Source organism: Mesoplodon mirus, assembly GCF_964341445.2.
Source record: "Mesoplodon mirus genome assembly, chromosome: 18".
Taxonomy (NCBI): Eukaryota; Metazoa; Chordata; class Mammalia; order Artiodactyla; family Ziphiidae; genus Mesoplodon; species Mesoplodon mirus.
In genome coordinates, this window is record NC_138994.1 from 40,957,156 (window position 1) to 40,979,406 (window position 22,251).

At 41.8% G+C, this 22,251-nt stretch overlaps 1 protein-coding gene across 1 annotated transcript in view; it reads left to right on the forward strand.

Annotated features, from left to right (window-relative positions):
- Positions 1 to 966: 966 nt before the first annotated feature.
- The window catches only part of TEKT3 (tektin 3), a gene marked incomplete at its 3' end in the record, with an annotated part of 35,275 nt that continues 13,990 nt past the window's right edge, over positions 967 to 22,251 (forward strand). Inside the window, exons 1-5 of the mRNA XM_082603321.1 lie at positions 967 to 1,134; positions 9,240 to 9,847; positions 12,504 to 12,587; positions 17,430 to 17,500; positions 21,318 to 21,461. Of these exons, the coding sequence (XP_082459447.1) occupies positions 9,269 to 9,847; positions 12,504 to 12,587; positions 17,430 to 17,500; positions 21,318 to 21,461 (878 nt within the window). The 5' untranslated portion in view covers positions 967 to 1,134; positions 9,240 to 9,268. The remainder of the gene's footprint in view (positions 1,135 to 9,239; positions 9,848 to 12,503; positions 12,588 to 17,429; positions 17,501 to 21,317; positions 21,462 to 22,251) is intronic.

Below are 22,251 nucleotides of genomic sequence, written 5' to 3' on the forward strand. Positions count from 1 at the left end.
GAATTATGGGATTAAAAAATTTAGAAGACACAGACAGATTAGAGACAGTTGGCTGTAAAGGCAATATTTTCTATTTCCTTTTCCTAAACATTCCTCCTCAGCCCAACACACTCATACCCCCATATATTGCTCTCACCTCTCTTACTTTTTTTCTCCTCTTCCTTTATTTTCCCACCAGCTGCCCTTTAACACACCCTCTCCACCCTCACCCCCCAATGCCTAGACAGGATACATACAAGGGCAACTGTCATCAAATCACAACTGAGTTAGAATCTTTTATTGAAGACACAGATAAATCAGTTATGTACGCGTGGTTTTTGAGAAAAATGGCTTGTCCATCTCTAGTTAACTGCTGCCATTCTCCAAAGCCACGTGGACACAACTGATTTATCTGTGTCTTCAATAAAAGAATGGCATCCACTATGTCACAGGGAGAAGCACAAATGGGTATGGCCAGGTTAGGGTGTGGGGAAAGGTCAGTCTGTCTTCCCAGCCAGGCTGAAACGCGGGGGCTTGTCAGCATCCCGAGCCTTAGAATGGGTCACCAAGGTCTGCGCAGCTGAGAGAGCTCCGACTTAGGCGCCGCAGGGGAGGCGGGGGACCCTTCACCCCTTCACCCCCTCCACCTCCCTGTCTCCCCCGGAGCTGTGGTTACTAGGCGCGAGAGAGCCCATGGCAACGGCCGCCTGCACGCAGGGTTTCCCTCCTCTCTCCGGCTCCCGCTGCCCGCCTCTCCCTCCACCGGCCAATCGGCTGCCGGCGAGCCAGAAGCGGCGGTCGTTGAGTGGTCCGCGGGCGCTGACGTCACAGGAGGGCGAGTGTGGGCGGGGCGGGGCCGGGCGGGGCCGGTAGTCCGCGTTCCAGCGGGTTGTAGTTAGTGGGGCTGCGACCCGTTCCCGCCCACGCCCGCTTCCCCGCCCCTCGCCCGGCACCGCCGACAGGTGAGTGGTCCCTCGGGCTCCTGCCTGCTGCTGGGACGACCCCGACAGAGTCCCCGCCCCGATTAGAACTCCAACGTCTGGCCTCAAAATTCGGAGTGAGGTCGTGGAAACCCTGGAATAACACCCCCCAGCCCCGCCTCCATCTTCACTTCGCTACCCACACCCCTGCCAGTGAAAACCGTAAAACCCACAGGTACACTTAGCCAGTCTCCCAAGCCTTCTTAATGTACGTTTCTGATGCTTTTCGCGGATTGAGAAGTTACTTAAAATGCAGAACCAGGAAAGGTGTGTCAGAACTCCAGACCCTAGGTCGTATAATACCTTACACCTGTTGGCAGTGCTGTGTTTGTCCCTGTGGTTCTTGTGTGCCTCAACCCTCTGCCTTGTTCTCCCGGCTTACTTAGCCCGGTCTTCCAAATGCAGCCAAGGGGAGGGCTGAACAACCAGTCATCTGGCCGTTCAAAGAGTTGCTGAAATTCAGGTCAAAGCAGGTTCCCTTACTGTCCATGGCCTTTTCTGTTCAGCTCTGGCTGTGAAGCGCTCACTTGTATTTTGACAGTTTGCACCAAGTAACGGTATGTTTTCTCCCTGGATGCTTATGGTGGCGTAGCTCAATAAACATTTTAGAAATGAGTAGAATTACTCGTTTGATTATTGTGAAAAAACCAAACAGATAGACTCATAGGCCAAGTGTATTGAGGTATATGATAAAATATTAAACTTTTTTCGTTTTAAGATAAAATATTTCACAAAACAAAGTGTTCAAGTATGCAGGTAACCACCCCTTGTTTAAAAAAACCCAAAAAACAAAAAAACTGTTACAGACACAGAAGAGGCCTCCTATGTATCCCTTGGGATTCGCATACCTTTTTCTCCTTCCCCACCTACCAGAATTTAGTGTTTACTTAGACTCTGCACATTTTTATACTTTTACTACTTAGGTATTTATCCAGAAACCAATATATAGTCTCATTTTAAACGTTTATATAATGCTATCATTCTCTACATGCTCTAGGTCATTGCTTTTAACTGTTGTGTGATAATTCTTGCATGGATTTATCACAAGTTAAACATGCATACTCCTGTCGATGGACTTTTATGCTTTTCCCTTTTAAAAATCACTAGAACCATATTCTTGTACATTCTAATTGTATAATTTCTGAGTCATAGGGAATGTGCTTTTTCAACTTTAGTAGATACTGCCCCATAGCTCTCCAACGTGTAGTAATTTATACGTTCACCATCAATGAAGAGAGTTCCTTATCAAACTGTTTTTTAAAAGAAAGAGATTATTCAACTTTTCCTGCATTCTTATTTAATATATGCATAGAGAGAAATTACTTAAATGCTGAAATCTGATATAATTTCTCCTAAGTCTGGTACTTATTAATGTGTCAGGGGCAGTGTTTTATTTCTGCTTCAATTTGAAACTGTGAGGAATTAAATACATATGATCAAAGGAACAGGGGTTTTGTGTGATTCTTTCAAGCCTGTGCTGGCCGCTGATCTGAGGCAAGGTGTGAAAGAAGTCATGGAAACTTTCTGTCCTTGTCATGCCTTCTGCAGACTATGAGCTATAGGTTTTTATACCTTGAAATATTTATGATCTTAAAGTCTTGCCTAAATGTGCTAATAAAATATATTTCTCCAGCTTGAGGCCACCTTTTGGTCTCACTTCTTAAAATGCTTTTTTGGTCATGACTAAAAGCATAATAAAAAAACAATTGCATGATTTAGGGGATGAATTTTTCCACAGTTATTTTCAGTCATCTTCCCAAAGAATTTGTTTAGTTTACTTGCAAATGTGAGCTATTTATAGCATCAGTTAAGGATCATAGTATGTGCTGCTCATGGCCTCTTTAAGAAGAGGCTAAGTTAGAATTTAGAGAATAATTTAAACATTGTGAAAGGCACATCACCCAAGTAAGCGATAGGCTTTTAAAAACTGATATTGGGCCTCCCTGGTGGCGCAGTGGTTGAGAGTCCGCCTGCCGATGCAGGGGATACGGGTTCGTGCCCCGGTCTGGGAGGATCCCATATGCCGCAGAGCAGCTGGGCCCGTGAGCCACGGCCGCTGGGCCTGCGCATCCGGAGCCTGTGCTCCGCAACGGGAGAGGCCACAACAGTGAGAGGCCCGCATACCGCAAAAAGAAAAAAAGAAAAAAAAAAAACAACAAAAAAAAACAAACTGATATTATTTCTTCCTTAAAACTTTGGTAGAATTTATCAGTGAACCCATCTGGACCTGAAGTTTTCTTTGAGAGATTTTAAACTATAGATTCAATTTCTTTAATTCCTATACAGCTGTTCAGGTTACCTATTTCTTCTTTAGTCAGTTTTGTTTGTTTGTATCTTTAAAGAATTTTGTCCATTTCCTCTCTGTTGTCAAATTCCTTGGCATAGGTTGTTAGTAATCATACGTTATTAACTTTCTAACATTTGCAGGGGCTTTAGTAGTATTCCCTCTTTCATTTCTTTTTTTTTTTTTTTTTTTTCTTTTTGCGGTATGCGGGCCTCTCACTGTTGTGGCCTCCCCCGTTGCGGAGCACAGGCTCCGGACGCGCAGGCCCAGCGGCCATGGCTCACGGGCCCAGCCGCTCTGCGGCATATGGGATCCTCCCAGACCGGGGCACGAACCCGTATCCCCTGCATCGGCAGGCGGACTCTCAACCACTTGCGCCACCAGGGAGGCCCTTTCATTTCTGATAGTAGTCATTTGTCTTCTCTTTTTTAAATCTTGATCAGTCTTGCAAGAGGTTTATCAATTTTATTGTTAAGATTTCAATGGTTTTCAAAAATTTGTTCATTTTCTACTTCATTGACTTTTTATTATTTCCTTCTTTCTACTTTGGGTTTACTTTGCTTTTTTTTTTTTCCTAGCCATTAAGATGAAAGTATAGATCATTGATTTTAGCTCATTCTTATTTTCTTATATAAGCGCTTAAAGCTATAAACCTCATTCTAAACGCTCTTAGCTGAATTTCACAATTTGATATGTTCTGTTTTTTATTCTCATTCAGTTCAAAATATCTTCTGATTTCCCGTGTTATTTCTTCATTGACCCATAGGATGTTTAGAAGTGTGTTGTTTAGTTTCCTAGTATTTGAGGATTTTCTGAATATCTTTCTATTATTGATTTCTAATTTAATTCTGATATGGTCAGAGAGCATACTCTGTAGAGCTTTAGTTTATGTAGATTACACCTATTGATATTTATTATATCAGAAATTAAAATAGAGAAATTAAAAATATTAACTCTTAAAAGTAACCATAACAACCTATTATATAGTAACATAAATAATACTTTTCATTAAAAAACTATGTTTTCTGAAACAAATTTAGTTAGAAGAGTGGCATTGTTTCACATTTTTGGTAAAGTTTTAAAATTTTTGTCAGTAGGTGGGTTCTCATACCTACTTCTGCATTCAGTCTGTTGTGATATCGCATATCATGTCACCTCTGGAAACCTCTATTGTACATTTCTGAGAGAATGAGAGTGAAAAAGGCCGATCACATCTGGGTGTTTACTATAAAAATAACCTTGACCTTGTCACTCCAGAGAAGGTCTTAGGCAAGCCCACGGTTTCCTGGGTCACATTTTGAGAACTGCTGCTCTAAGGTTTACAGTATGCATTTTTGACTTACTGTAGTATATGCTTAAATAACATTATTCCATTTTAGTCATAAGGCCTTTACAATAGTACTTTTCCATTTCAGCTCTCCTGTCATTTGTGTTATTATTACCATATAAGTTACTTTTGTTTTTATTATAAACTTCGCAATAAATTTTTATTATTTTTACTTTAAGCAGCCATCTTTTAAAGAAATTTAAAAGTTAGAAAAGTTTTTTTTTTTTTTTTGCTATTAGCACACATACTTACCATTTCTGAGACTTCATTTCTTTGTGTAGCTCCAAGTTTCCATCTGGTATAATGTCCTTTTGCCTGAAGAATTTCCTTTCACAGCCCTTTCAGTGCAGTTCTGCTGCTGCTGAATCCTCTTGGCTTTTGCTCTTTTAAATATATATATATATATATATATATATATATATATATATATATATATATATAAAACACGTTTTTATTTCACCTTCATCTTTGAAGGATATTTTCATTGGAAATAGAATTCTAGGATTACACTTTCTTCCAGCCCTTTAAAGATGTTGTTTGATTGTCTTCCGGCTTGCATAGTTTCTGACAAGAATTCTTCACTAATTCTTATCTTTGTTCCTTTCTATCTATTGTGTCTTTTTTCTCTGATTTTAATTTTTTCTCTTTATTGTGAACTTTCAACAATTTTATTATGATGAGCCTTGAGGTCGTGGTGTGTGTACACACACATGGATGTGTGTTTATCCTCTTGGAGTGTGTGGAGCTTCTTAGACATAGGGGTTTGTAGTTTTCATCAAATTTGGGAAATTTGCAACCATTATTTCTTCAGATATTTTGTCTCCCTCTCCTCTTAATGTGACACACCAAGTGCATGATGTTAGACCACTTGATATTTTACCATAAGTTACTGAGGCTCTTTTCATTTTTTTTTCCAGTTAATTAAAAAGTCTGTGCTTTGGTTTGGTTAGATTCGAGCTCACTAATCTTTGCTTCTCTGGTGTCTAATCTGCAGTTAATACAATCTAGTGAAATTGTGCAAGAATATATTATATGTTTTATCCCTAAAGTTTCATTTTATTCTTTTATAAGTCTTCCATATCTCTCTTCATTATGTTCTTGTTTTCCTTTAAATACGTGTACGTAGTTTTCTAGTGCCATCACATCTCCGCCATTTGTATGCCTGTTTCTATTGACTGATTTTTCTCCTAATTATGGGCCACATTTTTCTGCTTGGCATGTCTGGAAGTTTTTGATTGGATGCTGGACACTGTGGTGCTATATATTTGAGCTCCTGATGTTGGCAGGCACTTTACTTGTGGATTAGTTTGAGCTCTTTGAGGCCTGTATTCAAGCTTTTCCAGAGTCTTTAGTACCTTCATTCTAAAGATAGGTCAGCCCCATTCTAATGTGTGACCTCTCTGGGCTTTGCATCAAATGCTCCAGGTGACCACTAACAACTCTCCACTCTGATTGGTCTGGGTTCAAAATGTCTCTGTGCCCTCTGTGAGCTCTAGGAATCATGCAGCTAACAACACTGCCATCATTCTTTGCCAAGGTTTGTGGAACATTCCTTGATGTATGTACAACCTATTACTCAGCAAAGACCCAAGTGGACCCCTACATAGATTTATGGAGCGCTTTTTCTGCATAACTCATTTTACTCCAGAATCCTGCGTCCCAACTTCCAGGTGTCTCAGCCTCCCCAAATTCTGACCTCCTCCTCAACTCATAAATGCTGCCAGGCTCTGTTTGGTTTCCATCCGTTTTCCCCATAGTCTGGAAATTGCCTCCAGGTGATCAGAGGGCTCACCTTATTTGTTTCTCTTCTCTCACAGATCAGAGTCCTGTGCAGCCTGAAAACAGTTGTTTCATGTATTTTGTCTAGTTTTTTAGGGGTAAGAGGCTAAGTCTAGTTTTTATTACTCTATCCTGGTTGAAGGCAGAAATCTATTTTGAGTTAAATATTTCTTAGGCCATGAGATTCTCAATTTTCTTGACCAATAATGACCAAAAGAAAAAAAAAAGAGAAAAAAAGACATTGCCAGGCTGTTGTCTTTTATTGGGTCTTCCTAAATGACTTAGAAGGTGGCCTACTGGAGCTAGAACATGGAATATTGGAATATGGAATGGCAATGGAATATTGTCTCTCATGTGAAACTTACTGCCATATATGAGGAGCTCTACATCTGGGAACTTTTTAAACAACTGACTTGATGCTTCAGATTCCAGATTCTAAATTATATCCCATCTCTAATAAAAATTATCACTGGATGCTTTTACAAACCATATTGATTTTCTCAAGTCATATGTCTCCTCTGGCTTGTGGACCCCTGCATTTCACACATGTGTTAAACCTGAACACTCATGGTTCGATATTTGACAAACATGGATTGAGCTGCCTCAAGGTTTCAGCATCATAGGTGTCGAGTAAATACATGTGGGAATTCTACACCTGGAATTCCATGATTGAAGGACCAAGTGTGACATTAGCTTTTAGATTCATTGTTGTCAGGAATGAAGAAAAGCCAAGCAAGAGTGGTCCAATCCCACTTGAAGCTTCTTGCTGAAAGAAAACTGACGGGATTATTTCTAGATGTGACTTGGGGAAGGGGTTGAAACTAAAAGTAGCCAGGAGGACCCTCGTGGCTCAAGTTACTTGGAATTTGCTTTTTCAAAAAGCAATGTTTGGGGCTTCCCTGGTGGCGCAGTGGTTGAGAGTCCGCCTGCCGATGCAGCCCCGGTCTGGGAAGATCCCACATGCCGCGGAGCGGCTGGGCCTGTGAGCCATGGTCGCTGAGCCTGCGCGTCCGGAGCCTGTGCTCCGCAACGGGAGAGGCCACGACAGTGAGAGGCCCGCGTACCTCAAAAAAAAAAAAAAAAAAGAAATGTTTCAGTTTCAGACCTAGGTATGGAATGGCAAGTGGTTATTAAGGCTTTCGTTTTTACCATCGTACTCTAAGCTTGGCCCGTATAAAGTGCTTGGGGGCTGAGGGAGGGAAGAATAAGGAGAAAATCAGGGAGCCAGGGTCATGTGGGATACCACCAGTGGCAGTGGGTGGCTGTTTCATCACATGTAGTCCGAGTGGATTTTGATTTGGCCACAATTGTACAAATAGATTATTTTGTGGTTTGGGTACCAATGGCATCAAAACAGCTATTTAAAGAATCATTGAATGTGTTTTTGTTTGTTTTTTCTGAGTAGGAGGCTACAGAATTGGATCTGATATTATTTTTCCTTTTCAGTAAATGCGTCTATAGACATTAACCCCCAAACAGAATGACGTTCAGATGCGGAAAAGTATGTCATAGTCTATGGCATCCTTGGCTTTCTGCACCAACAATGACCCCAAATTCTGGACAATAGAATATTTTCAGCTGGTAAAAAAGGATAAAGTGGCTCTCTATGTTTTAACAGGGGGAGAGGTCCAAAATACATATATTTTCAAAAATGCATGTTCTGGAATGATACATATAATGATTAAGATAATTCAATTTTTGTATTAAAAAACTCTGTGCATATGTATATCGGGAGATGTATATAGATTTAAAAATAATATATATGTTGGTATATGAAAAGGAAAAATCTGGAAAGATACAATTAGTAATGAATTATTCACAGTGTCTACTTCTGAGGAGTTTATTTTGCAGGGGGGAGAGTGGATATTTATCTTTTACTTTTTATACACCTCTGAGCTAGTAATTTTATTTTATTTATTTTATTTATTTTATTTTTATTTTTTCTGGTACGTGGGCCTCTCACTGCTGTGGCCTCTCCCGTTGCGGAGCACAGGCTCCGGACGCACAGGCTCAGCGGCCATGGCTCACGGGCCCAGCCGCTCCGCGGCATGTGGGATCCTCCCGGACCGGGGCACGAACCCGTGTCCCCTGCATCGGCAGGCGGACTCTCAACCACTGCGCCACCAGGGAAGCCCTGAGCTAGTAATTTTAAAAGCTAACATTTATTGAGCATTAACTATGTGCCCAGAACTGTGCTAAGTATTCCAAATACTTAGCATCATCTTACTTAATGCCCAGAGGCTGACATAGCATGTCTGTCTATATTGGAGTTGCTTAGAGGTGGCAAGTTGCCAGGAAAAGGGGATTTAGGTACTTCCTTGAGTTATGTTTGCTTACCTGCTACACTGGTGTTACTCTGATCGTGTGTTTATTTAGGAAGACTCGGAGGGGGCCGGGGGTGAATGCCGCTCAGCAACCTCTTGCAGCTAATACTGCTTATAACAAACCAAAGTAGCAATTACTATTATTATTCCCAATTTAGAGATGAGGACAGAGAGCTTAAGTCATTTGCACAAGGTCTCACAGCTAGTAAATAGCAGAGCCAAGATCTGAATCCCAATCTGTTAGCAAGCATAGTTCAGGCTCTTCATTTGAATGTGTTATGAGACAGTGTTACTTCTCATGATTTAAAAAATATTTCAAAACTTCAAATGGCCAATCTACAAAAATGTAATTTGAATACAATCTAGAGACAGAGATGAAAAAAAAATGCAGAATATGTTATCACAAGTAAAGGTGGTTATCAAATTAAAACAAATATCTAATGTGTTAGACAACACTGCCGCTTATAGTAAGTCAGATGTAGCCTTTTATCTGTGAGTTTTCACCAAAGGTTAATTTATGTGACTGTCTATTTTTGCTTCCCCCCTTTCCCCCACCTTTTAAGCAGGAGAGATTTACAAATAGTGCTTGAGCATCATGGAGCTTCTAGGTTCTACTTTAGCGGCAACTTATGCCCACCCTAGACCAACACCAGCCAACTTCCTACCAGCCATCAGTGCCATGGCCTCAAGCTATAGGGACTGCTTCCCCCACTGCAATCTGACCCATAGTCTGAGCCTGCCTTGGAGACCAAGCACGTACTACAAAGCAGCCTCCAACTCGCCAGCCTTGGACCTGTACTGCACCAGATCTCAGAGGGTGTCCGAGAGCACCACGCGTCCCTTTGTTTCCAACAGAACCACACTCTTCACCAGATATACTCCCGATGATTGGTACAGGTCCAACTTAACCAACTTTCAAGAATCCAACACTTCCCGACACAATTCAGAGAGACTAAGGGTAGATACATCTCGCTTGATTCAAGACAAATATCAACAAACGAGAAAGACCCAGGCAGACTCCACCCACAATCTGGGAGAACGAGTCAACGACCTAGGATTTTGGAAATCTGAAATCACTCATGAGTTGGATGCAATGATTGGAGAGACAAATGAACTAACCGATGTTAAGAAAAAACTGGAGAGGGCTTTGATGGAGGCAGAAGCCCCTCTTCAGGTAACTATAAGACCGTATTAAAAGGACAGTGCATTTTTATGATGATAACCCAGTCGTTGAATTTTTGAGGTTATTTATCTATTGAATTATATTTCGCTTCACCTGTAGAAGCCAAGCCCTTGTCAATAAATCTGTACCGGGTTTCAGTGATTATAAAACCATTGCCATTTTTCTCACATTATACTGAACAACCATTTAAGTAGAAAGAATTCTGGAATTCCTTGGTGGTCCAGCGGTTAGGACTCAGTGCTTTCACTGCTGAGGGCGCAGGTTCAATCCCTGGTTGGGGAACTAAGATCCCGCAAGCCCAGTGGTGCAGCCAAGAAAGAAAAAAAAGTAGAGAGAATTCTGCATGCAAAGCAAAGGAGGCTAATTAAGGCGACACTCTTAAGACACACAGTATTTTATGGTGAAAATGCCACCTTCCCATCTCTTAAATAGGCTGCTTGGTTATTGCTGTCCCTGGATTAACATAAACGTTGTTTGAGAGGAAAAAAACTGTTCTTTTAGTTTGTGTCATGAAATGCCTTCTGCATGTGTGTTATGATTCCACTTCAGGCACAGTGAAATGATCAAATTAGAGCTTCTTGGGAATGGAATGAGTTTGGTTAAATAGAGAAATGGGATAGAAGTTAAGCCAGTTTTGGTCCTGGAGGCAGCCTTTCAGTTGGTTGCTGGCCTCTGACTAGGCTTCTGAATGGAGATCAAATTACCTTTAATCCTCTGAGTGTGCGATGGGCCCCCTGACCCCATTCTATCCACCACTGTTGGAAGAAGATATTCTGTATGTGAAGATGTCCAAATGATGCAGATTATTTTAGAAGTTGTGTATATGTGAATGGGCAAAGCGAACACTAGTTTTCTCCATGTTTGTGTGACTCATTTTCCTGGTGATAAGCATTTGCAATAGGTCTTTTTTTTTTTTTTTTTTTTTTTTAATGGCATCCATAGTAGAAGAGATTAGAGAATCGAAGAGCTAGAAGTCTGGTTGTTTGGGGGGTTTGCTGGAGACCCCTGCACACCGTAGTTTCTTACTGCACCCCTCCTCCCCAGTAAACACAAGTGCACACAAATACACACGACCACAGAAATCCTGAGAAAGGTCGACAGGACACTAATGATATTCTTTTAAAAGAACTCACCATGAATTGTTTTTGGGGATCAGAAGCCCTTCCATCCTTTCTCTGAGCTCTGGCTCATTTTGAGGATTCCTGGTCTATTCTACAATACATCCCATCCCACCCCACCCAGCACTTACTTTAATGAACACTTAAAATGACAGCCACTTACCTTTTACTTAATTTCCAGAGGAGATTCAGTTTCTTCCCTTGACACTTCTTTCAGTGTTGACTGCTTTCAATGAGATGGGCATAATTTAAATACTTTTCTGCAGTTTTTGTCCAGATATCTTGTGTGTTTAAACATTTACAATCAACACGGTATCAGAAGATCCCAATTAAAATGAGAATTAGTCCCATGAACAGATACAGCTCAAAAGAGGAAATACTGATGATCAACTGTATATAAGACAAAAATATTAAAACTCAATAATAAAAATGCAAACTAAGTCAATGAAGTAACCATCTTTGGCTTATCAAATTTGCAAAAATGAAAACTGATAATGTGTAGGGTTGGCAAAAGTGCAGAAGACGGACACTTCAGATATTGCTAGTAGACTATGGATGAGTAGAAACTTCCTGGAAAGCAATTTCGTAATACACATTAAAATAATCAGAGTTCCCTTCAACCCATTGATTCATCTTCTAGTCAGTGTACATTATACTATTGAAAAATTAGAGATTCACTCCAAGATTTTGTTCAATGACATCATATCCAGATTATAGTGTACATACTATTATATTTTATGCTTTTTAAAAATTTAACATTATAGTCATCCCATGTCATGAGATACTCTTTGAAAAAAGTATTTTAACATTTACATAATGTTATTTCATGCATAATTTAGTTGTTGGCTATCTAAGCTGTTTTCCATTGGCGTCATTAATGTACTTTGTCTCAAAGACTATTTCAAGCCTACTATTTAACATCAATCCTAAAAAGCATAAAATTATGAGGGCATTGTAACTTCTGTTAAAAACAAACAAAACTGAAAGGAGTGTGGATAACTCATTTTTGACTTCTCTCTACTTCTTCTCTTTAATGGATAAAGCATATTATTTTTATAATTAGGAAAACAATAAATGGTACTTTAACAATAATCACCTGGATTTTTGGCCACACAAATATTTTAGGTCTTTAAATAATCATTTGTTTCTTCCTCACTCTTCTCAGTAGAAAAATATTTGGAAATAAGATCTTGAAGACTATGATTTGGGTTATTGAACTATTTCTCTAGAAGGAATTGATGCCAAATAGTTTTCTCAGATGCTGATTTGTGGGGATTAAGTAGATGCCATCTGCTTCAGTTTGTCAACTTTCCAAATTAGGAATTTTTTTCAAACTCTTTACCTTTTCACTAGCAGCAAGGTTCACTTAGTTGTCACACTGAGTTTCTTGTTTGATTTTCAGCAAAATGGCTTGAAAAGTTGGTATTGGGAGCATCTATTGCCTTGTTTTAGAAACAGGTTATTAGAAGTGCTAGTCACTGATTTTAGTCAGTTTGTATTAGTGTTTTTCATTATGTGTGTATCTGTAGGTAGCCCGGGAATGTCTATTTCATCGAGAGAAGAGAATGGGAATCGATCTAGTTCATGATGAAGTGGAAACAGAGTTGCTGATGGTAAATATGGGGCAAACCCTTCAATAACAAGAAACCTCATTGCAAACGTGCGTTTAATGTTTAATGTAGAGAAACAAAAAATGATATTATGTAAAGACACAGTAAGGAGTTACAGTATCAGATATTTATGGCATTTAGAAAAGATACATTTTATTTTATTTTTTATTGAAGTATAGTTGATTTACAATGTTGTGTTAGTTTCTGGTGTACAGCAAAGTGATTCAGTTATACATATATATATATGTATATTCTTTTTCATATTCTTTTCCATTATGGTTTATTACAAGATACTGAATATAGTTTCCTGTGCTATATAGTAGGACTTTTTTGTTTATTTTATTTTTTAGAAAAGGTACATTTTGGGGGGTTTATGAAAGTAATAGATATTTATTGAGAGAATTTGAAAAATGCAGTAAAGGATAAAGATAAAAATCACCTAAGTTCAATTAGACAGAAATGACTATTAATGTTAGAGTATTTCAGTCTTTTTAATAATCATACTTAGGTAGATATCACCCAACTTAAAGACACACAGACATATCTTCCAGATTAGAATGATAGTGTATCTGTGCATTTGAATAGTGCTTTTTTTGTGTTGGATAAATGTAGATGTGGAAAGGCAGTGCTGTGTTTTTTTAGAAGACAATATTTTAGAGCATTTTTAGGTTCACAGCCAAATTGAGGGGAAGATCCAGAGGTTTCCCATGTGGCCCCTGCCTCCACACATGCATTGTAGTGATAACTGTATGTATTTCTGATTATTTCCATAGGATACATTTCCAAAACTGTAATCCACGCATCCAAGGGTATATGCATTTGGACAGCTTTTGATAAGCCATCTGGGAGCTTGTAGTTACATCTGATCTAGGGTGCTGGTCCTCCCACTAGGCTCTCCCACCTTCCACCAATTAAAGGTGGTTTTGTTCTGAGTTCTCTGACCTTTACCTCCTAGGCTCTCTCCCACAAGATCTCTGCCATTCCTTAAGATTTCAGCCCTTAGGTACCTGGGACCCTTCCCAGTCTCTCTTTGTTTTTTTAGCCCGGATACTCTATTAAGCATTCGTTCTGCATCCCCAGGTGCCAAACATATGTACGTTGGTAACTCATTTTTTGGTTCACATCCATGAAGCTTAAAAGTGAACTTTTCTTTGACCCTGATGCCTTCTGCCTTCCCCTTCCTATTGATGGTACTGTTACTGGTTCTATGGCTCCATCCCAAGAGGGTTCTGCTCTGAGACAGTATTGAATAGAACCCTGATACCAGCAGGCAAAGAATGTCTGGGTGGATTCTCACCACCAGTAGCAAGAAATGCCTTCCCCGTCTGGGATTTCCGCCTCTAAATGGCTTGTAGGACCCCAGCTCCCTCACAACCAGCCGGGTGATGGGTAAACTTCAAGTGACTCAGGAGAAAATACTGAGAATGCACATCTTTAAGGAAACACCGCTGCTTCCCAAACTCAGGGATGAGTGAGAATTTGAGAATGTCGTCATCAAAACACACTGTCTATAGAAATGGAGTGCTTGCTCCTATAGGTGACATTTGTCATTATCCAGATTCCATTTGGACTTACAGTTTGATTTTTAAAGTGTGATTTCAGTAGCCTATTCTACCTGTTAAGAGTGTGATAGTTTACCCACTTACCCCAAACTTAAAAAGGCTCAGTTAAGCTTTTAAGTTTGTATGTATCTATGGATACATAGAACCACAGGAAGCAGGGTCTGGGTTTAACAATGAGGTCCCAGAAATGATTGTATGTCCACAGTTCAGGGTATAGCCTAGAGTTAGCACACATCCATGTGTGTGGTCAGAACTCAGGGTTCTTGTGACCTGGCCAGTATTCCTCAGCCAAGAAGAGGGTGGAGCCCACATTGCACATGAGGATTAAGTTCTAAATCGTACTTTATGACCCATGTCGCATTATAAGTCCTACCCTTTAGTGAGAGCTTACCATCTGCGAGGCACATAATTATCTACCCCACAGCCTAGAAAGGCAGGTTTTATTACCCTTCGTTTATAACTTGCCTTTGATCCCAGCATTTGCAAAGGCAGCATTGGACCTGGGCTATCTGATGCCAGAGCACGTCTTTAACCACTATTCCACCCAAGACCCGGGGGGGTGAGGCAACAGGGGGCGGTTTGCTTGAGGTGAGGGCACACCAAAGGCTGTGAAGTCTCTATTCTACCTCCGCGCTCTGCCACCCCATCCCAAGACCACAGCTCCCAAGAGGAGAACTGTAAGAGATGCTTTGCAAAGGTTTTGCCTGCTCAGATAGTAGGATTAATTCAAGGTTCTTCAAATGCTTGGATGTGATTCCTTGTTCTCTTTCCATCTTAAGCCACAATGTATTCATTTTGGCCACTGAGACTCTGAGAAACTCAGAGAAGTCACTGCCACCCTTTTATTCTTGGGGTCTATTTTTCCTCCCCAAGTTCGGGATCCAGAAGGGGTGGCACCACTTGCCAGGCTCCTAGTGTGTGGTTCTTGGGTTTTCTGCCATGACCTTCACTTCCCTGGGTGTCAGGTGGCAGCTATCGGTCTGATTACATCTGGGCTCTTCTCACACTTCTGCCCTCTGTCTGTACCCACCACCTTCTGGCAAACTTTCTTCTCACGGGCGATTGAGGGAATAAGGCCCTTGTCCTGCAGTCACTTCATGGAGGCGTTTCCAGACCAGCCCCGTGTGTGAGTGTGGATTAGTAGGTAAGTTAGCATTGGGGACAGTTATAAAAGTCTTTGGTTTCAGGCATTCCCTATTCCAAGGAAGCCTTCTGCTTCCAACCACTATGTTCACCATACGACATTATTTAAATTCAAATATAAAAATTAGTGTTGAAGAGTTTTTTTATAGCAAGAGTCTCATTAAATGTAATTTTTTCCACTGAAAGTTCCAGGAATTCCCTCTGTGTGAATTGTGTACACATAGCATAAAAGCTCACTGGGATTTTGGGTTTTAAGTGGTATTTTCTAAGCAGTATTCCATGTATCCTTTGCCAACACCTCCATGAAATGGCTACACACACACACACACACACACACACACACACACACACACACACACACACACACACACACACACACACACACACACACACACACACACACACACACACACACACACACACACACACACACACACACACACACACACACACACACACACACACACACACCCCAAGCCATAGAGAAAGATGAAGACCGAACAACAACAAAAATCAAAGACACGCACAACCTACAGTGAGAATGTGTGAGAAATCCTTGCTGACTATAAGGGCAGGGGGACTGGGAATTTAGTTTTTCATTTACTCCAATCATTCAGAGTATCAAAGAATCAGGCAGGAGGGTTATCACTGAAATAAACTCTAGGCATAGTATTTTTATGTTAACCAATTAAACAATAAAAGAATAAGAAGACTATATAGTTGAGTTAACACTGGAGTGAAGAGGATTCTAAAATCAAATGAACAAAGGCAGAAACCCAAAGGGAACATTTGATAGTTTGATGTCATAGAAACCATAAATGTCTATATATCAAAAACACCACACACAAAATATAAAGGCAAGAGCCAAACTGGTAAAAAAAATATAAATATATATATGTGTCATATAATGGGAAAGGATTGAATTTTAAATACAAGCATATTTATAAATAAGAAAAACATAACAGAAAAGGTAGACAAGCACATGAACAGGTGGTTCACAAGAGAAGAAAGTCAAATCATGAACAAATACCCAGTCATAATATTAACCTGCAAATCTGAACAAGTGTGCTTTTATTGGGGGGTGGTCTTTCATGTTGGCAAAGATTGAGAGGAATCATAGTGTCTACTGGGTGTGTGAGGTGAGGAAACTCACACTCATTTATTGTTGTAAATGGGTACAACTTTTCTGAAGGGCAATTTGGTTGTACTTGTCAAAACCTTGAAAAAAGGCATCCCCTTTGGTGGTGTCTAAATATTTTTGAGCTTGTTCATCACAGTATAGTTTTATGTCATGGGAAAATGTTCAAGTTTCATGTTCAGTGTTCAGTATGATCACTTTTCACTTGAAAAAGTGGTAGCAATGGTTATGTACACTTTTAAAATGTCTTCTAGGTGCTATTTTGGGTTCCTAAATTTTGTAATGTGAATATGAATTTCAGAGGGAAGTAAATATTTATTTAAAACATCTCTGCTATCACACAAAATCTACAAAATCTCTACTATACATGTAACTATATACATCCTAGCAGCATCAAAATGCCGTGTGCGTGGCCAAGCAGAGTGGCATGGATAGGGCAGATTTTATACGAGTATAGCAGCTGGGCTGCAGGGCAGAGGCAGGACAAGGGGAGAGCTGGCCTCCTGGGGTGGAGGTTGGCCTCCATTTGGAACAAATAGCTGGGTCTTTTGGAGGTCACATGCACTGCCTGAGAGAACTGCCTTTTAGGCTGTCCTTTTCCCTTCCAGATTCACTTTTCTTGGAAGAACACTTAGTATAGAAGAAGCCATGCATTAAATTCAACCTTGTGTATCACCAGAACTTGATTGATTGATTGACAGATTCAATTAAAGACCAGAGATAAAAAATAAAGAAAACTCCTAAAATTTTACCCCTGTCCCAACTTGTTCCATAATATATTTCCCTAAAGCCCTGTAAAGGGTGAATCTCAGTCTTATATTAAGACAGCAATATCGTGGGGGCGTATAGGTAAATCAGTGGGTATAACATTCTTTTTTTGTTTTACTTCACGATTTTCCCAGAAACAGAGTTTTCCTTCATCAGTGTTTTGTTACATTGTTGACTCTGAATGTTATGTTCAATATCAAAACATTAATGTGGCTTTTTTTTTCACTTGAATAGGAGGTTGATATTATTCTGTGTTGTCAAGAAAGGATGAAGCTGCATTTGGACAAGGCCGTTGCCCGCCTGGCGTAAGAGCTTTTACCTCTCTATACGGTTGAAACACTATCCTGAAACTGTACTTCCACGCTTCCCAATCAGATTTCCCTTAGCTTCTTATGTAAGGATTTCTTATACATGGACACACATCTGCATGCACATACACGTTTTTATTTAGAAGGTAAAATGAGTACTTGGGGCACTTACTTTAAATTTTTATTTAAAGAAATAATTTTCGCAATGCTTCAGGAAGGATTTTTATCCTACCTTGAAGTGTGGCTAAGGTTACTTTTAACTCAAAAGACTTTTATTCTTTGATAAGAGATAGACTTGTACACGTGCAGCCTGACAGCTGGAACAGCGATGAACTGTGGCACACTTTTATATTTACTTTCCACTTCTCCTTAAAAACTCAGCCTTCTCTGGTTTCTCGGCAACCGTGGTACATGGTCCTCGGTGCTGTGATTACACCTCTGCATTCACTGCATCCATTGCATTGTAATTGTTCACCCATCCTACTCTCTAGCAGAATACAAATTCTTCTTCTCTTGGCAATAGTAGACAGTAGGTACTTAACATTTATAGCGGGGGTTGGCGGCAAAGAATACTAGTCAAAGCAGGGTTTGAAGCAATGATAACAGCTGTCAGCATAGGAAAAATATTGGCCCAGCCTGTCGCCTTATAGGACTAGAAAGGTCAACGTTCATTTGGTGACGGCCATGGAAAGAAGTAGTGTTGAATATGTCACACAGAGGAAATGATGATTCTGCCTATACTGATGTTGTCAGGGGTAGCGTGTAATGTAAACAAAGGAATAGTTGTTCTAAAGGTGGTGGTTCTTCTCACTCAGTCTGCTGACCATCAGGATTGATGCTATGAAGGTCGGTTAGGTTCAGATGGCTGAGATCTCTCTCAAGCTGTGATTGGAAGGGCTCCTTAATTCAGAAGTCGGTGAGGATAGCTAAGGATTGGCTAAGGATGACCGACTGCCACTTCCGATATTAATTTCTGGTTTCTGCTCCCTGGAAATTACAGAAACAGTTTAGGGTGGTTCCAATGATTGTTCTGTTTTCTTCTGGTCCAGTTCCTAATCCTCATTTTTTTTGTAATCTAAAATCTGCTGTCCATCTTCCATGTCCTTTGCTTTTTTTTTTTTTTTTTCTTTTTGTGGTATGCGGGCCTCTCACTGCTGTGGCCTCCCCCATTGCGGAGCACAGGCTCCGGACGCGCAGGCCCAGCGGCCATGGCTCACGGGCCCAGCCGCTCCGCGGCATATGGGATCCTCCCAGACCGGGGCACGAACCCGTATCCCCTGCATCGGCAGGCGGACTCTCAACCACTGCGCCACCAGGGAGGCCCGTCCTTTGCTTTTTAATCCACAGTGGGCAAAATGTCCACCTCATTTCCTGGGGTGGTCTCTCCAGGGTCTGTGGGAGCCGGGATCTCTAACATGGTTACTGGGCTCGGTCCAGCAAAGGTGATGGGAGGAAGGTTTTCAGCTCCACTTGTCTTGAAGGAACAATTAAGGAAGGAACATGAGATGGGCTTGGATCTCAGCTGAGAATGGAATCTCATTAGAAACCAACATGGAGGCCTAGATCTCTCCCATCTTGGGCTCTAAGACGGTGGATGGATAGAAGGCCTTCCTAAGGAGGCTCTGAGGTCAGGTCAGAGGAGGTCAAGGGTGTCAGCCCAAGAGAGGAAGCCCGGGGAGCATCTTGGTCCCAGACCACAGATGAGAAAGACCTAAAATCCCAGAGTTTCAACCCAGTAACCTGAACTCTGAAGCAGCAGGGATGCAGCTTCCTCTCCTTTCCTCCTCTGCACACACACGCTGATTTAGAATTCACAAAATGCAGATGACCTGTGTGCTGCTATCCTCATTTCCACTTTACAAACAACAAAACAAAGAGCTTTGACAGGTCAAGTGACTTACCTGAAGGCACAGGCCAAGTTAAAGAGAATTAGCCCCTTCAGTTCCACACAGGCTTTCCTGGGTGGCTCCTCTATGCCAAGACCTTTTTTAGGCACCGGGAATAGAGAATGTCTAGGATCATCCAGTTCTCTGGCTTTTTCAGATGCTCTCTGTATGCGATTGCACAGTTTTTATTTCTAGCCCAGACTTTTCTCCCCAATTCCAACAACCCACTTGGTACCTCCTCTTGGATGTTTACTGGACACTCAAACATAAAGCAAGACCTGCTGTCCTCTCCCCCAGCCCTCCAACCCACCCATAGATTTGCCCACCTCTGCTGATGGAATCCTGCTATTCCAATGACTCAACTTTGGCTTTGTTTTTTTTTGCTCCAGAGCCTGTGCTCTTTATTTATTTATTTTTTAACATCTTTATTGGAGTATAATTGCTTTACAATGGTGTGTTAGTTTCTGCTGTATAACAGAGTGAATCAGCTATACATATACATATATCCCCATATCTCCTCCCTCTTGCATCTCCCTCCCACCTTCCCTATCCCACCCCTCTAGATTGTCACAAAGCACTGAGCTGATCTCCCTGCGCTATGTGGCTGCTTCCCACTAGCCATCTATTTTACATTTGGTAGTGTATATAAGTCCTGGTTCCATCTTTAAAGCATCTTCAGAATCTGAGCACTTCTCACCTCCTTCACTGCCGCCCCATTGGTCCAAGCCACCCCCATCTCTCACCTGGGTAGCCTCACTGGTCTGCTCATGGGGTCTCTCTGTCCCCTGCAGTCCGTTCTTAACCCCACACCAGAATGATCCTTTAAGATTGTAAGTCGGTGGTCTCTCATTCCACTCAGAGGAAAACCTGACACATTCCAATGGGCAGCAAGGTCTGGTTCTCCCTCTGCAAGTCTTGGTATCACCTGCTTGAGGAGAGTCCTACCCTGACCATCCTATTTAGAATCATCGCTCACATTCCTGGCCCCCTTTTTCCTGCTTTGTTTTCTGCATTGTTCTGCTAACAAACCACAGGATTTGCTTATTCCTTATGGGGACTGCCTGTCATCCCCCTGTAGGATGTGAGTTCCTCTAGGGAAGAGACATTTGCTTTGTCCGTGATGCATCCTGGCAGAGAGTAGGCATTCTGTAATGATATGTGGAATGGACTATGCCACAAATCAGGACGTGGCTCACCTGTCACCCACACCTGCCCCACTGGCCTGTCTCTTTGGGACTGAGCTGCCTGCTGGGTCCTCTCTCTGCATGGCAGGGCAGGAACGCCAGGCATCTCAGAGCTCACCAAGTCCTCTTCCTTCCCAGGAGGGTTCTGGCGGGAGCAGGAGGCTGGGGGCTGCCAATTCCTGGCCTCTTTGCACACGCTGACTCCTGCTGGGGAGGTCCATTTTGACCCTCGGTTTCTACCTCCAGACCTGGAACAACTGCAAAGTGAGGTCATTTACAGCTGGAGGGAGGCTGGCTGTGAATACCTCCTAACTTCTCAGGGAATTGCACTCTAGGAATGGAGGAGACAGGGGTTAGGTTGTAGCTGAGGAAAAGGAAGAAGGAAAGGGAGGCACAGATGTGGACAGATTGCTCCAAACCAGTGTCCTGTCTGGAGCGGTTTGGGTACTGGGAAGATGGGCCCCAGCCTAGGGGAGCTCCAGATACCAATTTCTGTATGTCTGCACGTCTCATGCCCATGGAAGGGACAGCGTGGGCAGGGCTCTCATCGCCCACATGTAGGGACAGCTCCAGGGGAAGCTGCTTTTAATGGAGAAGTTGGACATCGTGGGAAGGAGAGACCCAGAGAGCAGTCACGGGCGCGCGTGGGGGGTGGAGATGGGTCCCCACCCCGAAGGGCCGTCATGCTTCCTCCTGTGACATTGTTCCCTTAGCCTGAAGCTCCGTCTCCCTTCTGTGTTTTAGAGCCAACAGAGCTTCCCAGCACGAGCTGGAGAAGGACCTGAGTGACAAGCAGGCGGCTTGCCGCATCGACGATAAATGCCACCACCTGCGAAACACGTCCGACGGCGTCAGCTACTTCCGCGGAGTGGAGCGGGTGGATGCCACGTGAGTAGGGCGCGTGCCGCCTCTGTGACTTCCATGTCGCTTAATTCATTCTCTCTCCTTTCAAAAGGATGCAGCGCACAGGTAAATCAGAGACCCTGGGAGGATGCGGAAAGGTAAGAGGCACCTGCTGTGGACAGGTCGTTAGTAAGCACGGTGTTCTGCAGACACTTGCATCCTGTCATCTTTTGTAGAAGAATATTCATTGTTTATATTTCTAACTGTGAAAATAGCACCTGCTTGAGGCAGAAAAACCTAGAAAACACAGTTAAGCACAAAGAAAATAAAATGTTACCAATGTATCGGATGCCCCGGTCGTGGGCCAGGGGTGGGAAGTACAAGCTGAAAAACAGCTGAATGTTGAATAATTTATTTCCACTCTTTCTTAGACCTGCCCCGTCCATGGTTTCTTTGCCAGGGCCCTGCATACGATCTTGGGTTGATGCTCTTTTCTCTATGAGAGGGCCCGTCTTTCTGCATCTTGATAACCCTGTTATTTTTCTTTACCATCTTATAAAAATGGTCCTGTCGCTTTCACATCTCTTTGGAAAATAGTGGCATAGAACATTAAAATGAATCAACTTGATAGAGGTGAAATTCACCTATGCTAAAACGCATTTGGTGTTAGTGTACATTTTGATGAGTTTTAACAAATTTCTATGCCTATGTAACAATGACCACACTCATGGCCCCTCCCCCTTTTAAAGGGACTCCCTTTAAAGCTTCCTTTAGGGCTGGTCACCCCAAAGCAGATCCCCTCTTAGCTATTCTGTAATAAGAGCAGCAACAGGTA